At 34.7% G+C, this 17556-nt stretch overlaps 1 protein-coding gene and 1 pseudogene across 2 annotated transcripts in view; one reads left to right on the plus strand and one right to left on the minus strand.

The window, feature by feature from the left end:
• Positions 1 to 17556, plus strand: part of NR2C2 (nuclear receptor subfamily 2 group C member 2) — a 76743-nt gene that overhangs the window by 23215 nt on the left and 35972 nt on the right. For both annotated transcript variants that reach the window (XM_039837369.1, XM_039837368.1), the window contains exon 2: positions 17146 to 17256. In XM_039837369.1, coding sequence (XP_039693303.1) covers positions 17185 to 17256 — 72 coding nt within the window. In that variant the 5' untranslated portion in view covers positions 17146 to 17184. The remainder of the gene's footprint in view (positions 1 to 17145; positions 17257 to 17556) is intronic.
• LOC120582544 (uncharacterized) lies at positions 13904 to 14022 on the minus strand (annotated as a pseudogene).

Genomic DNA, 17556 nt, shown 5'->3' on the forward strand with positions numbered 1-17556 from the left:
ACTTCATTTCCACTTTTACAGGAGCATGTTTAATGGACAACGTCGCAGATCTCTTGGGTTCCTCCTCCCCCTTCTCCTTCTGCGGAGCTGACCTTCACTGGGGCGTCGTGGTGGCACGGGGCAGGGGCTGGGAGCCTTGTTGAAGCTGAGTTGGGCCGCTGCGCTCCTTCCGCCGCCAAAGCTGCTGCTGTGACCGGCTTTGGGGCGGTGGGAGAATAGGATGGAACCATATGACAACTTTTCCTTGTCTTATGGATAAAATAGCTTGTTCTATTTCTGTGAGATTGTTAATTACGGGGTTCTTTTTCTCTTGCTCTTTTTAGTTTTCCTCCGCTTCGTACATAGTTGCTGTGTTATCCTTTTGTTTAAGTTCCTTTCATATGGAAGCTTTCATCAAAAGGCTAATGGTCCTTGTGGGTTCACATTTAAGAATGAAGCACTTAAAACTGAAAACAAAAATAAACAAAAAGTTTTTTTGCAGTTGAGTTAGGCTTTTCAACTAGTTTAGTTTGATTTTACTTTGGGGTGATTATATAGGCACCCACACATTTTGTTTAGAGAATGCCCCAGAATTCACTATGTATTGGTTTCTTTTACAGGACCATTCAGTTTTTCTGGGTAAGAAGTCTTCAGTTTCTTGTCTGAGGGGTAGATACCTTGTTGCCAGTATTTTTACTGTTTATTTTAAAGCTGTGGCTTTCCTCATCTTGAAAGGAATACTTTCAATAATTTATTATTAGGCATGATTTTATATGAGCTTTTATTCTTTATCAAATTAAAGACAGAAAAATTATATTCAGCAGATATTGGATTTTATCAAACACTTTTTTTGGCCTCTATTGAGATGATCTTATAATTTCTCTTTTAATCAGTAAATGTGAATTTGATTTCGTAATGTTAAGCCCATCTTGTTCAGGGGTTAATCTCAACTTAATCGTTACACACACACACATACACTCTTGCTATCATTTTAAGAATTGTCCATCTGTGTTCATGAGTAAGATTGACTTAATTTTCTTATGTTTATAAGAAAAATTATACTAGTCTTATAAAAATAATTCGGAGGAGGTTCCTTCCTTTTCTACTTTCTGTAATAATTTGTGTAAAATTGGAATTATTTGGTCCATGAATGCTTGTAGAACTCACCAGTAAAACTATTAGGGCTTGGAAAGATTTTTAACTACTGATTTAATTTCTTTAATGGTTAAAAGACTATTCAGATTTTTTATTTATAATTGACTGCTTTAATGTTACACTTTTTTGTAAGAATTTGTTTTCAAATTTTTAAATTTATTGGCATAAGTTCAGAGTAACTATATTTTAAATATTTGAAGCATCTCAAGCTATAGCCCCTCTTCATTCCTAATATTGTCATCTCTTTTTTTTCTTTTATTGGTTTCACGAGAGAGTTTTATCTTCAGTTAATTTCTGTCTTTACTACTTCTACTTTTTTGACACTTATCTTGGTGTTTTTATAAATCCTTAAGATGGCTCTTAGCTCGTTGATTTGTCAGTTTTTCTTTTCTAATATAAGCACTGGGCTACATATATTGTTTTCTGAGTACAGCTCTAGACATCAATGGTTAATCTTCCTATCATTTTAGATTATTTTACATTTTCTAGAATTTACAATGAAAAGAATTATACAAGTGTACCCTTTTCAGTCTTGCTTCTTCCATTCAGCATAATTATTTGGAGACTTATCCATGTTATTGTATATATCAGTAGTTCATTCCTTTTTATGATATATCCAGTGTATTGATATACATTTTCTTTTTTACCTATTTACCTATTGATGGACACTTGGGTTGCTTTCATTTTTTTACTATTACAACTAAAGGTGCTATGAACATTACGTAAAAGTGTTGGTGAGAACATATGCTTTTACTTCTCTTGGGTAGATAGCTGGAATGGACTTACTAGGTCGCATGGTAATTTTTAAGAAACCGACAGATTGTTTTTCAGCAAAGTAGTTGTACCATTTTATATTTCTACCAGCAGTGTACAAGGCCACAGTTGCTCTGTGTCCTTGCCAACACTTGGTATGGTCAGTCTTTTTAATGTTAGGCATTCTGGTAGATGTGTACTGGTTCTTCATTGTGGTTTTAATTTGCATTTCTCTAATGATTAATGACGTTGAGCGTCTTTACACATACTTATTTGCCATCCATGTATCATCTTTGGTGACATGTCTGTTAAATCCTTTGCCTGTTTTTTTAAGTTGAGTTGTTTGCTTTCTTGTTATTAAATTTTGAGGGTTCTTTATGTATTCTCGATACATGTCCATTATCATCTATTGGTTTCCAAATATTTTCTTCCAGTCTATGGCTTATCTTTTCATTATCTTAACCGTATCTCTTGAAAAACAGATTTTTTTTATTTTGATGAATTCTAATTTATCAATTTTTTATTTTATGAATCATGCTTTTGATGTCATATCTAAAAATCTTTACCTAACCAAGTCACAAAGATTTTCTCCTGTGTTTTCTTCAGTTTTATAGCTCTAGGTTTTACATTTATAATTCTTTTGTTTGTTTGTTTGTTTAGTTTTAGTTGAGTGTGTTTATCTTGCAGACTTCCTAAATATTTATGTTCATGTATATGTAACTGTAGAATTATATAGGTTTTTAAATTTAACATTAGTGGAATCACACTAGATACAATAGTCTACAAATCGCTTTTTTTATTTTGTCCCAGATATATTGATATACATATAATTCTTTTTACTGTAATATAGTATTACATAGATTAGAGCTATATTTATTTAGCCAGTCCACTATAGAAGTACATTTAAGTTGTTTCCAAATTTTCTTGAGCACAAATAATTTGTGACAAACATCTCTGTGTATGATACCCCTTTGGGCTCACATGTAGCTTTATTTCTCTAGAAGTAAAGTTGCTAATAAAAAGCTTTCTGGGTTGAATTTTATCTTTAAGTTTTTGCTTTAAAAAAAACTAACAGTTTTTTAACAGTCATATAACTTTATATGCAAGAGGTTAGCTGGGCCATTGATTAGCTCAGTTGTATTCAGCAAGCATTTATTAAGTACATACTGTGTGACCCTTCCTTCTAAGGGTTTTCAGTACCTTCCAAACCAGTGTCCCCTTTTTATTGCAGTGTTTTTTAATGACCCTTTATACCAAAATGATTTTCATAGGAAATATAACCATTAAACACAGATAATGTCAAAAAATCAAGATGGTACAATAACTATATGCAGGAGAAATGAAAGCAATTTATTATAAAGTAATATGTATTTCACGTAAATGCTCAGACACAGCTATCAGAGAAGATATAATGGAGAAGTCATATGGCTGTACATAATTAGATAAGCTGTGACTCTAAAGTAATAAAGTGAAGCTGTTTTATTTTATAGATGAAATATAAACAGTGGAACTGGAATAAAAATAGTGTTAGTATAAGTAAGACTAGACTTATGTTAAGAGAAAAAGAGTTGACAAGAGGAATTGTCAAAAATGAGAAAATGAGGAAGTATATATTTGTAGAAGAGCTGTACCATATGTATAAGCATTGCACCCAAATAATTTCCTATGGTATGTCTTGGGACAGAATAGTAATGATTATTACAGAAAACACACCTTTCTTAAAATCTCACTGCATTTGAGGTACATACCTTTAGTATCTGGTACTTTAAATAGACTTTGGAGACATTCTTCTATTGGCCTCAAGAAATACAGAATTATAAATGAAATCATTTTGTCCACCCCGCCCCGCTCCCCCCAAAAAAACACGTAACTAATCTAAGGAACAAAAGGAACAAACTAAGTGAAAACAGACTCAACAGATACAGGGGACTAATTGGTGATTGCCAGAGGGGAGGAGGTTTGTGGGGGGCTGAATGAAAAAGGAGAAGGGATGAAGTACAAATTAGTAGTTACAAAATAGTCATGGAGATATATTGTAGTGGTTATGTGTAGAGCCAGATAGGTGCTAGAGTAATCAGGGGGATCACTTCATAAACCATATAAATGTCTTATCAATGTACTGTATACCTGAAATATATAATAAATTTAAAAAAAAAACAACCCAAAACTAAAAACTAAACCTCTACTATAAGAGGAGATCACATCTTACTCAGGGTCATAGGTTTAGCACTTCACTTGATTTCCTCAAGGAAATTGTAATAGGAATGCTCTCTTTATATAATCCATTATACTTTATATTTACTGCCGTATTTAATCCTCACAACATCATGTGAGGTAAGAGATATTAACCTCAAATTTACAAGTGAGTAAACAGAGGCTTAGAAAAATTAAGGGACTTGTCCAAAGCCACCCAAACAGGAGCTGGCATTCTAAGTGTAATGTGTTTCTATTAATTAGCCCCCTTCCTGGATGAATCGGTTCGGATATGTAGTTGCAAAAACAGGATCTAGTTTTAAAGTATCATCAGTAGCAGTTCTCTTAATAGGCAAGGAGGGCAAGGAGACTGAGAAATTATTTTTCACTGTAGAATTTTATCTCAGTGAAATTATTTTTCACTGTAGAATTTTATTTCTTTTTTCTTGAATGGGTGGAAGAGGAGATTTTCTTTTAAAAATGAGGAAAAGAAATATGAAGAGCACCCATTATTTTAGATTTGGGTTGGAAAATAAGATCACTCAATACCAAATTGTAGCAATATTTGCTGAATTTAAAGGATAACTTTGTTTTGGAAACACTTTTTTTAAATTGATTATAAAAGTGATATAATATTCTGGAAAATTTGAAAAGGAGAAGAAAGCCACAGTTCCACCACTTTAATACATCTGTCACTATAATTTAATTACCTTATCACTTCCTTATTTAAAATAACTACCATTTTCATAAACAGTAACGTCTACCTGTTACTGTTTAATCCTCCTCATTCTTATTTTTCTCTGTAATGCTTATCACTGTCTAACAAACCTATATACTTGTTATATATCACACTAGAATATAAATTGTTGGAAGGCAGGAACTTTCTTTTTATTCACTGTTGTGTTCCACTGTCTAGAACAGTGCCTGGAATATAGTAAGCACTCAATATTAAGATTTCTTTATTAAATGAATAAACATTCTTTTTTGGTCTTTTTTTTTACAGGGATGTCATTCTATTGTAATAGTGTGTATACAATTTAGTATTTTGTGATTTCACAGACTATTTCACAGAATAAATGTAATTATCTTTTCCACAAGTTACTACATAGCCTGCATAACCATTATTTTTCATAGCTACATAACCTTTGTATCAAGGGAGCATAGTATAATTTACTAACCCTTCTCCTAGTGTGAGACATTTAAGTTGCTTCTGACTCTTCTCCATTATAAATTAGCACTGATAAATAGATGCTTTGCCAGTTAAGGCACCTAATAGCAAACCAACTGTTTCTGATTTAAACAAAAATGTGATTCTTAAAAAAATCATTGAGTTAAAATATATGTGAGGAAAGAAGGATGGATGGGTGGACAGACGGACAGACGATGGATAGATAACTTGATAGACTTACTAGGAGGGCTGGATAAGTAGCTTTGGTAGCTAGGAACTACACCCGGATCTTACTGAAGCGCTGTTCTGGTGAAGTTGTGACTCCATACATGGGGCTCCTACTGTCAGTGCAGTCTCAAGCAGGTATATCTGATTGACCCCCTGCCCTCCAAGGACCTCTGAGAAAAAGAATTCCTATATTCTCTAGAAAAATAATTTTAGACCACACTCTAATAAAGCCATTTGTGTATTTAAGATAATTTGTGTCAGGTGGATTCCCAGAAGTAGAATTACCAGGTCAGATGGTGTGAACAAATTTTTATGATGACAGGAGCAAACTTTTTGGCCTCAACAGTTGGACCTTAGAGCTTTTTGCTTAGTTGGATTAATTTCCTTTTATATATCATTTATTGCCTGTACCTAGCTAGTGAATAGAGTATTATGCTTAGCTTTTTTTTTTTTTTTTTTTTTTTTTTTTTTTTTTGAGAGAGAACAGAGAAACGTCATCTTTATTGCCAATAGGGCACAAAAACATGACAAATTTTTTATCGGTATATTTAGGAAACTGAGCACAAAGGCGTCTTGTCAGTGAATGATAACTGTTGAATTTCCATAAGTGTACTGGAAATTTCACTGTCCTTTTCAAAGCTGAGATGAGAGAAGTGTGCTTATTTTCAGTCTCAGCTTCTCATTCACATTCTTCTTTCCTTTTTTTTTTCTTTTTTGACTTCTTAGCACTTTAAATAGTTGAGATAGAGAATTTAATCTCCCTTTTAAAAAAGGAGAAGTGACTCCCTGCCCATTTGGTTTGGAGTGCTTAGGTTTGTGGTAGAATTTGAAAATGGTTGTTTTACGTTAGTATACATACAAACTTGTGGAGTGGAAATTCATCATTTATAGCAGTGTGAACTTTTTAAACTTCTTTCCTCTCAGCCACACCCTGCAGCCCTATGTAAAAGTAAACATCCATAATAACTCTTTCTTCTTACTCTTTCCCTAGGTTTTCATTTGGTTTTTTTGGTGATTGACCAGTATTCCCTTCACATCAGTTGTTTGTTTAGGTGGTGAGTCTCCGTGTCAAACAGGAGGCTATAGGTTGACTTAGTGGCTGGTGCTGATGGCTCAAAGTCAGAGAATCTGAATATTAGTTTCAGCCTCACCACTAACTCACTGTGGCCTCAGGAGCTGGCTTTCCTCTGAGGTCTTCTGGGAAGGGTGAGTCTTAGACCTGAAGCTATTCCATGGCCTGTTACAGCACTGTCTTTGCACTACCTACCTATGTTCATCTTCTTACCAGAATGCAGAGGCTAGAACTCTGACTGTGTTCACATGCAGGTGGATGTAGTCAAATGTTTGTTAAATGAGCCCGGTGCTGTTATTCTTGTGGGTGTTTTTGTATAGAATGCAGACTTTTGTTTGAATGAATGAACTTGCAAAGACCTTTTATCTTTAAAAATATTGGCTTAATATACTGTGAAGTATATGAAATGCTGTATGCAGAATGTGGTATTTCTGAATTCTTCAAACCTTCCCTCCTCTACTCCTTATAGTTTTAAAACTGTTTTGAGTTTGTTGGACTCCATGGTAACATTCACGTGAGCTCTCAGTTCAGGAAAGGTGGCCTTTAAGGGGAAGGGAAATTGCATTTAGCAAAGGAAGCAATCTAGGTGAAGGGAGAACTTGGTAAAGCAAAGTACATCTTCCCTAGAAGCAATTATTCATAGTGTTAGACACACTGCTTTAGCAGCTGGCAAAACAGCAGGAATATGTCAGTTTTGCTTCCTTAGTTACAGGGAGTGATAGTGTACTTGACCTTCAGTAGAGCAGGGTCATAGAAAGGGCATCTTTAAACAGCTCTGTCTGGTTTTGGTGAATGGAATCTGCACTGGCAGTTTAAAAGCAAATGCCTGTCGAGTTCCCCCAACCAACCTCTGGCTGTTTGGGTTGGACTCTCTGGTCTGGATGGTTCCTGAGGGAAATGTAAATAAAGCTGCAGGGAGCCATTAGCATGGTAAGTATAAGTGTCCTAAAGAAAACAAGTCTGTGATATTGAAGGTCTTCTCATTTGCTGTGTTTCAGGAGGGAAGCCTCCTTGTCATAGGCACTTGTTTTTAGAGAAGTTGGTAAAATAGCAGCGGATTTAGACACCTAGTGTGTATTTGAAGGAATTCAATGTAGTGTCTTCTATGCTTAGCACCTAGCAAATTATTTCTTCATAGGAATTTATAGTTGAGTATGCTGGGTAAATTCAGTTGGGGCAAAAGCTATTTGTTGTTTGCAGCAGGTTAATTTGCTTATGAACAGTTTGTGAACCACGTTACTCTTAAACCTCATTGTTTTATGTAATTGTGAGTAGTGGTGGTTAACTTTGGTTATCTTTGTGAGTAGTGGTAGTTATCTTTGTTTTTGTGCCAGGAAATTCAGGGCTATAGTTTCTTTTCTTTTCTTTTTTTTTTTTTAACATATTAACTAGAAAATTAAAAAGTTGGTTAATCAATTCTGATATAAATGAGGTTGACTTATAATGTTCAGCATTGATTCCTTCATTGACTTTATTTATACTAATAAAGAAGAGCTGGACTTACTGGTCATCAAGAGAAGTAATTATTTAAGAACTTGGCACATGGGCATTATAAGGTTATAATCTTTTGTTTGAAGTGTAAGCACTTTAAAGATCAGCCTTCTATTGATTCTTCTCTCTGTGATTCAAGTTGCAGCACAAAGAGGAGTTAACTCTTTGCCATTGACATTTCACTGCACTTACTATTTCATTGTCCTTTGAAGTAAAAATAAAAGGAGGATGTGGTACATTTCATTTTAGGCTGGAGGTGTCCTCTGCCTTGAAGCTCTTTGCCTACTTAGGCATTTACATTGTTCATTATTTCACTGGGAATGTTAAGGAGAAGTCGGAAGTTCCTGACTGAGAATTGCAACATATTAGGTCTTCGTGATCTGTTTTTTTCCCCCACAAGGTGTGAACTTTGTTACCCTATTAATAACCCAGGAGAATGTTACAGCCAAAACTCAAAATGAATTACAGTTTAGAAACTTTTAGTATTTGCTCATCATCCCAGTGCTGTCTGTGGGCATTCTCTTCAACCTAGATGTGTTCATCTTTTAGAAAATGACTGCATGTAAACCACGAAATTTTCCTAAGATTTATTTCCTAAAAGAAATGCTGCCAAGGAATGTTATGTTATGATGAAACAAGGAAGGTTCCCACTCCACAGTGAAAATGTATAAACTTTCTCATCAGCCTCATAAACCCATGTATGTCAGTGGAAGCCAATACTCCTTGTTTTATATAATCAACTTCCAAGACCAGGTGTTGTGCAGTACCTGCAGGATGTCTAGTAGTGAACAGGCACCAGAGTAGAGTGAAACAAAGAAAGGTCTAGACAGAATTCTAAGATCAAGAACTATAAAAAAAAATTTCTTATTCATTCCCAAAGCGTAAAAGTGTTCACTCACTAAACAATCATTGTAGATCTAATATGTGCCTGGCCTTGGGAGTAAAAGGAGAAATGGGAAATATTCTCTTCTGCCCTCCAAGGTAGACTTCAGCGGTGCCCTGAGGAGAGGGCTACAGTGCAGGAGCTATGGGAGGCCAGAGCAGGACGTGTGCACCAACCTGAGAGATCAGGAAAGGCTGGCCATAGGAGCAGGGCTTTTATTAAAACTCTTTTGACAGGAAACATTTGTGTGTTGGGCAAGTATGGTTAACTTTAGAAAAGATGTGAAATAACACAGCTGGTTTTACCCTTTAAGTGTGAATCAAGAGATCATGCCCTAGAAGACCTATGTCCAAACATACTTTTGCACCCACCTTGCTCATGTTTTAATTAAGTCTTTTGGACTAGCTAAGTGTAAGTTTTCCTGGCTAAGTGTAAGTGTTCCAGCCAAGGTATAACACACATTTCTTCAGTGTGAACTAAGCGATCTTGACCTTTACCACTTGAGCAGATTGAAGTAGTAGAAAGTAGGCTTAAGGCAGGGAGCCAAGACTGACATCAGATACTGAAAAGGTAGGCAGGAAAGGGTGGAAAGCAGATGCTTCAAGTAGTCAAAAATACAATATTTTTATGTCCTGTTACCAAATTGACCTTTTCACTGCACTGAATGATATTCAATAAGATGCTTCCAGAAAAAAGAAATAATTTCCCAGCATTACCTAATCCAAGTTCACTAAGATTTACTCCTATATTTTCTTTGAGTTTTAAAGTTTTAGTTCTTACATTTAAACCTTTAATCCATTTTGAGTTATTTTTTCCCTTTTATTGTGATAAAATACAAAATTTAACATCTTAACCATATTTAAGTGTACAGGTCAGAGGTTTTAAATACATTAATAATTTGTGTAACCTTCACCATCATCCATCATTATGTAAAACTTAAACTCTATACCCATTAAACACTAACTCACATTGCCCCTTTCTCCCAGTATCTGGGAACCAACATTCTTTCTGTTTCTGAATTTGACTATTCTAGGTACCTCATATAAGTAGAGTCATACAATATTTATCTTTTCGTCACTGGTTTATTTCACTTAGCATAATGTCCTCAAAGTTCATCCTTATTGTATCATGTGTCAGAATTTCCTTCCTTTTTAAGACTAATATTCCATTGTATGCATATACGACATTTGATTGTCCATTCATCTGTACATAGACACTTGGATTACTTCCACCTCTTGACTGTTGTGAATATTGCTACTATGAACATGTGTGTAAAAATATATTTTCAAGGCACTGCTTTCAGGTTTTTTGTGTATGTGTACCCAGGAGTAGAATTGCTATATAATATGGTAATTCTATGTTTAGTTTTTTGAGGAACTTCCATCATGTTTTCCACAGCAACTATACCATTTTTCATTCCCACCAACAATAGACAAGGGTTCTAATTTCTCCACATCTTTGCCAACACTTGTTATTTTCTGTTTTTTTTGTTGGTTTTTTTTTTTTTTGATAGTAGCCATCTTAATGAGTGTGAGATGGTATCTCATTGTAGTTTTGATTTTTATTTCCCTAATGAGTAGTGATGTTGAGCAGCTTTTCATGTGCTTATTGGCCATTTGTATATTTTTTTGGAGAAATGGACAGAAAAGTCCTCTGTTCATTTGTTGTTTCAGTTCAGTTTTTTTTTGTGGTGTTGAGTTTTAGGAGTTCTTTATATATTCTGGATATTGATGCCTTATCAAATGTATAATTTGTAAATATTTTACCCCATTCTGTTGGTTGCCTTTTTTTTACTCTGTTGACATTGTCTTTCAATGCACAAATTTAAAAAAAAATTTGTGATGTTCAATTTGTCTTTTTTTCATTTGTAGCTTTTGCCTTTAGTGTCATATCCATGAAATCATTGCCAAATCCAATGTTATGATGCTTTTCTCCTATTTTCTTCTAAAGTTTTGTAGTTTTAGGTCTTAAATTTAGGTCTAATATCCATTTTTTTTCTTCGATCCATTTGGAGTTAAGTTTTCTATATGATGTTAGGTTAGAGTCCAACTTCATGTTTTTGCATGTAGATGTCCAGTTTACCCAGCGCCATTTGTTGAAAAGACTATCCTTTCCCCTATTGAATGGTCTTGGCACCCTTGTCAAAAATCATTTAACCATATATGTAATTGTTTATTTCTGGGATCTCTATTCTATTCCTTTGGGCTATATGTCTGTCTTTATGCCACACTGTATTGTTGACTGTAGCTTTGTAGCAAGTTTTGAAATCAAAGTGTGAGTCTTCCAGCTTCGTTCTTCTTTTTCAAAGTATTTTTAGCCATTTTGGGGTCCACTGAGATTCTATATGAATCTTAGGATGGGTTTTTCTATTTCTGCAAAAAGCATTGCAATTTTGATAGGGATTGCATTTCATCTGTAGATCACTTTGTGTAGTATTGATATTTTAGCAATAATTCTTTTGATTCACAAAATGAAATATGTCTTCATTTATTTGTGTCTTTAATTTCCTCCAACAATATTATGTAGTTTTCCTTGTACAGGTCTTCACCTCCTTGGTTAATTCATAAGTATTTTATTCTTTTTGACGCTGTTACATGGAATTGTTTTTGTAATTTCCTTTTCAGATTGTTCATTATTCGTGTATACAAATGCTTCTGAATTTTGTGTTGACTTTGTATCCTACATTTTATTAATATATAGTGTAATTTATTTTACTAGGAGTGGGTGTATGTTTGTGTTAATTGTTAAGGTTTTTTATATATAAGATCATATCATCTGCAGACATAATTTTACTTCTTCCTTTCCAATTTGGATGCCTTTTTTTCTTGTTCTTGCCTATTTTCTCTGACTACAGCTTTTAGTACTATGTTGAGTAGAAGTGAAAGCAGACATCCTTGTCTTCTTTCTCATTTTAGAGGAAAAGCTTCAGTCTTTCACCATTGAGTATGATGTTCTCTGTAGGTTTTTCATACACGGCTTTTATTATGTGGGAGTAGTTTCCGATTCCTAATTCGTTGAGGTTTTTATCATGAAAGGTTGTTGAATTTTGTCAAATGCTTTTTCTGTATCAGTTGAGATGATCATGTTTTTTTCCCTTCATTCTGTTAATGTGGTGTATTACATTGATATGATTTTGTGTGTTGAACTATCCTTGTATTCCAGGAATAAATCCCACTTAGTCATGATATATAACCTATTTAGTGTACTGCTGATATCAATTTGCTGGTATTTTTTTGCACTCATGAGGAATAGTAGTCTATAGTTTTCTTGTTGTGTTTTTGTCTGGCTTTGGTATCAGGGTGTAATGCTTGTCTCGTAGAATGAATTATGAAGTGTTCTTTAGTCTTCCAATGATGCCATCAGGTCCAGGGATTTTCTTTGTGGGGAAATCTTTGATTATTATCAGTCTCTTTGGTAATAGGTCTATTCATATTTTCTATCTCTTCATGATTTAGTCATGGTAGGTTTTGTGATTCTAGAAATCTGTCCCCTTCATCTAGTTGATCCAATTGATGAGCATACAGTTCATAATATTCCCTTATAATCCTTTTTATGTCTGTAGAATTAGTAGTAGTGTCCTCACTTTCATTCTGATTTTAGGGATTTGAGTCTTCTCTCTTTTTTTCCCCTTAGTCCATCTAGCTAAAGGTTTGTCGATTTTGTTGATCTTAAAGAACGAACTTTTGGTTTTGTTGATTTTCTCTATTCTATATTTCCCTTATCTCTGCTATAATCTTATTTCCTTCTGTTAGCTTTGGATTCAGGGTTGTTTTTTTTTTAATTCTAGTTTTTAAATTGTAAAGTTAGGTTGTTCATTTGAGATCTTGTTATTTTAATGTAAACATTTATAGCTCATAAATCTCTTCCTTCACCCCTTTTGCACTATCCTATAAGTTTTGGTATGTTTCATTTTCATTCATCTCTAATTTTTTCCTAATTTCCCATATGATTTCCTCTTTGATCCATTGGTTGTTTGAGAATGTGTTGTTAATTTTCACAAGTTTGTGAATATTTCAGTTTCCTTTTGTGAGTGATTTCTAATTTGATCCCATTATGGTCAAAGAAGATACTTTGTATAATATATGTATCTTTTAAAATCTATTGAGACTTAATTTCTGACCTGACATATGATCTATCCTGGAGAATGTCCCATGTGCACTTGAGAAGATTGGGTATTCGTTGTTTCTGGGTAGAGTGTTCTGTTATGGCGTGTTAGGTCCAGCTGGTTTATTGTGTAGTAAGTCCTCTATTTCCTTACATATCTTCTGTTTGGTTGTTCTAGCTATCATTGAGATTGTAGTATTGAAGTCTCAAACTATTATGGCAGAACTTGTATTTCTCCCTTCAATTCTATCAGTTTTTGCTTCACATATTTTTCTGGTCTATTATTAGTTGTATGAATGTTATAATTGTTATATCTTCTTGCTGTGTTGAACATTTTATTAATATATAATGTCTTTTTTTTGTCTCTTATAACAGCTTAAAATTTAAAGTCCATTTTATTTAATAGTACAGCCACTGCTGCTCCCTTTTGTTTGTTACTTTCATGGAATATCTTTTTCCTTTCTTTCATTTTCAATCTATTTGTGTCTTTGATTCTAAAGTGAATCTGTTGTAAACAGCATATAGTTGGATATGAGTTTCTGTATATTCCACCAATATCTCTTTTGATGGAAACTTTAAAGTAACTACTGTTAAGGAGGGACTTCTATCATTTTGTTGTTTGTTTTATATATGCCTTATAGCTTTTTTGTCCCTCATTTCCTACATTCCTGTCTTTTGTGTTTAGTTGATTTTTTTTGTAGTGAAATGTTGAAAATTTTTTCTCATTTCCGTTTATGTATTCCACAGCTATTTTCTTTGAGGTTACCATGGGAATTACATTTAACTTCCTAAAGTTCTAACGCTGTTTGAATTTATGCCAGTTTAAGTTAAGTGACATACAAAAACTTTTCTCCTTTATTTTTATTTTATTTTTAAACGCCTACAGTGCCTGGTATTCCTAGGTGGTCTCCCATCCAAGTACTAACCAGGCCTGACTCTGCTTAGCTTCTGAGATCAGACGCGATCTGGCATAGTCAGGGTGGCATGGCCATAGACCTTTTCTCCTTTATACATCTGTCTCCACCTCTTTTGGCTGTTAATGTCACAAAATTTACATCTTTATACATTGTGTGCCCAAAACATAATGTAATAGTTTTTTTAAATGCATTAGTCTACTAAATTATGTAGAAAACAAGATTTGAGAGTTTTAAATCAAAGTTGCAATAATAATACTAGCTTTTACACTAATAATCGTTTTTTTCTTTAACTGTATTAGTCTCTTAAATCATATAAAAAACAAAAAATACAGTTCCAAACCATCATTACAGTAATACTAGCTTTTGTATTTGCCTGTGTATTTTCCTTTATTGAGATCTTTTATTTCTCTGATCAGCTTTGAATTACTGTCTAGGGTCCTTTCATTTCACTTGCAGGACTTCCTTGAGCATTTTTTGCAGGGCAAATCTAGTGATCATGAACTCGCTCAGCTTTTGTTTATCTGGGAATGTTTTGATTTCTCTCTTTTGAAGGACAGTTTTGCCAGGTATTGGAGTCTTGGTTGGCAGTTTTTTTTTTTTCTTTGAGCACTTAGAATATATCACTCCACAGTCTTCTGGCCTCCCTCAAGTTTTTGATGAGAAATCTGTAAATTATCTAATTAATCCCTTGAATGTGATAATGCTCTTTTGCTACATTCCAGAGGTCTTTTTTTTTTTTTTTTTTTTTTTTTTTTTAAGTTAGATAATCGTCTTTTGACTTCCTCTTACTTGGACTTCATTGAGCTTCTTGGTTGTTTTTATTCATGTCTTTCTTCAAATTTGGGAAGTCTTTAGCTATTATTTCTTCAAATATTTGCTCTGCCTCTTTCTGTCTTCTTCCAGATTCCCTCAGTGCATATGTTTCTTCACTTGTTGGTGTCCTACAGGCTCTTTTGGTGCTGGTCACTTTTTCTCAGTCTTTTTCTTTCTGATCCTCAGACTTCATAATTTCTATTGTTCTGTCTTCAAGTCTGCAGGTTCTTCTGGTTATTTCAGTCTACTTTTAAATACCTCTAGTGAATTTTTCATTTCAGTTATTTTACTATTTAGCCCCAGAATTTCTTTTTGGTTTCTTTTTAGGTGTTTGTTAAAGTTTCCATTTTGTTCATACATTAGTTTCTTTTTCATATCTTTCTTTAGTTTTTTGAGTATGTTTTAGACAAGTTGTTTTAAAATCTTTGTCGTCTACATGCCACCTTGAACGTGCCTGATCTTGTCTGATCTCAGAAGCTAAGCATAGGGTCGGGCCTGGTTAGTACTTGGATGAGAGACCACCTAGGAGTACCAGGTGCTGTAGGCGTTAAAGATAGATAGATAGATAGATAGATAGATAGATAGATAGATAGATAGATAGAGTCTTTGTCTAGTAGATCTGACATATGTTTTTCAGGGATAATTTCTGTCGATTTATTTTTTCCTTTTAATGAGCCATAATTTCCTCTTTCTTTGTATGGTTTGTGATTTTTTTGTTGTTAAAAACTGGACATTTCAATCTAATAATAAGGTAACTCTGGAAATCAGTCTCTCCTTTTCCCAGGATTTGCTGGGTTTTGTTACTATTTTGTTGTTATCGTTGGCTGTCTCCATGCCAAAGATCATCCTGACATGTAAACTTAAGGTCCTCTGAGGTCATTTCACACCTGTGTTTTTCCCTGTGTATGTGCAGTCACTTTCTAATTTTCCCTGTATACACAGTTGTTTTTGAAAGTCCTAGTCTTTGATGTCTGTTTCCCAAAAGAAGAAAAGGAGAAAAATGGGGAAAAACAACCCAGCCCTTTAAGTGTCCTGGAAGTTACTTCACCCAAAGATGAGGGGACTTGCAACAGTAAGAGGAAGTACAAAAACAATGGTCTCCTCTTCTCTGTCTGGACCTCTGATCAGAAACAGCAATCATTGATTGGAGCACTGATCCCCAATATCTGGAGGAAAAGGGTCCTTTTTGCCCACCCTGGCTCTCGCAGCTGTGTGCAGGCTGCTGCTTCAGGAACACAGTGCACAGCTGCTTGCTTCAGGGTGGAGGTGGAGGATGGGTAAACTGCTACTGTTCTAAGAGCTGAAATTGACCAAAATTAACCACAGTTTATCCTCCAAGCCTACTCTTTATCCGGTCAAGAACTTCTATTCCTAGTTTGTTGAGTGTTTTTACCATGAAAAGGTGTTGGATTTTGTCAGATACTTTCTCTGTGTCAATTGAAATGATCATGTGGCTTTTCCCCTCAATTCTTTTAATGTGGTGTATTACATTGTTTGATTCATACGTTGAATCAGCTTCACATTCCTGAAATAAATCCCACTTAGTTATGGTGTATAATCCTTAATAAGCTTCTGTATTTGGTTTGCTGCTGTTTTGTTGAGGATCGTTACACCTATATTCATAAGGAATATTGGTCCATAGTTTTCTTGTGATATCTTTGTTTTATTTTGGTATCAGGTAATATTGGCATCATAGAATGAATTAGGAAGTGTTCTCTCCTCTTCTGTTTTTTGGAAGAGTTTGTAAAACATTGGTAAGTAATATGCTTTTATTCCAGAAAAAATATCTGCCTATTTCAGGTGCCCAGGTGACTTCTCAGAACTTTGGGCCTTACTTTGGCAGAGGTAGGTGTTGACTCAATTCCAGACCCTTGTATTACTGATGGGTTTTTCCCAGCCCTATCGCAGAGGGTCTGGGAGATTGCCAGGACTCTTTTACAAGTACTAATCCTAATAGTTTTCGGTGTAATGCTGGTTCTGTTTGCTGTCTTCTGCAGTGTTGTTAGACCATTCCTTCTGGAAACTGTCATCTTAAAGGAGTGTTTTAACAGCTGGCTTTGGAGATGAAAGAATTCAAAGATCATCTCTAAAAAGATATTTTGGTAGTAGCTTTTTATTTTATTGAAATTGTGCAGAGCAGACCTGAAAATTCCTTTGGTTTTTTTTTTCCTTGCATTATATACATTAGAAACAGCTATTTTATGATTATGTTTTTTTCATGCCATCCTGTATCAATATCTTATTGATTCCTTTGTCATCCTGGGTTCACACTCTAGAACTACAATAATTTATCACTCAAAGCCACAGTGAAAGCCAGAGGCACAGTCCTCAAGCCACCATTGGGCATCTTTCTGAGCCCCCTTGTGACCCAGCCACTTTTCTCCCACAGGTACCACGTACACAGATCTCTCGGCCGGAATCTCCAGGGATGACCAGCCCCTCCCCACGTATCCAGATAATCTCCACCGACTCTGCGGTAGCCTCACCTCAGCGCATTCAGGTACCTGCACCAGTCCCACTTGGTACCAGCCACCTGCCTAAGGGTTTCAATAAAGAGTTGTGCTTCTTGGGCATCAAATACAGTACAACATCATTTATCCTTTAAAAAATAAAATAAGAAAGTTTACATTTATTGAACTAACTTTTAATATAAAATTTTAAACTATTGTTTCAAACTATTGGAATGAAGTGCCGTTTTGTTACATACTGAAAGGCAGTATGTCCTAGTAGTGAAGAGTATGGGCCCCCACTTGAAGTCAAATACAGTGTTCTTCTTTATAGCTTTTTTGACCCTGGAAGA

The sequence above is a fragment of the Pteropus medius genome, unplaced genomic scaffold (genome assembly GCF_902729225.1).
Source record: "Pteropus medius unplaced genomic scaffold, Ma_sr-lr_union100, whole genome shotgun sequence".
Lineage (NCBI taxonomy): Eukaryota > Metazoa > Chordata > Mammalia > Chiroptera > Pteropodidae > Pteropus > Pteropus medius.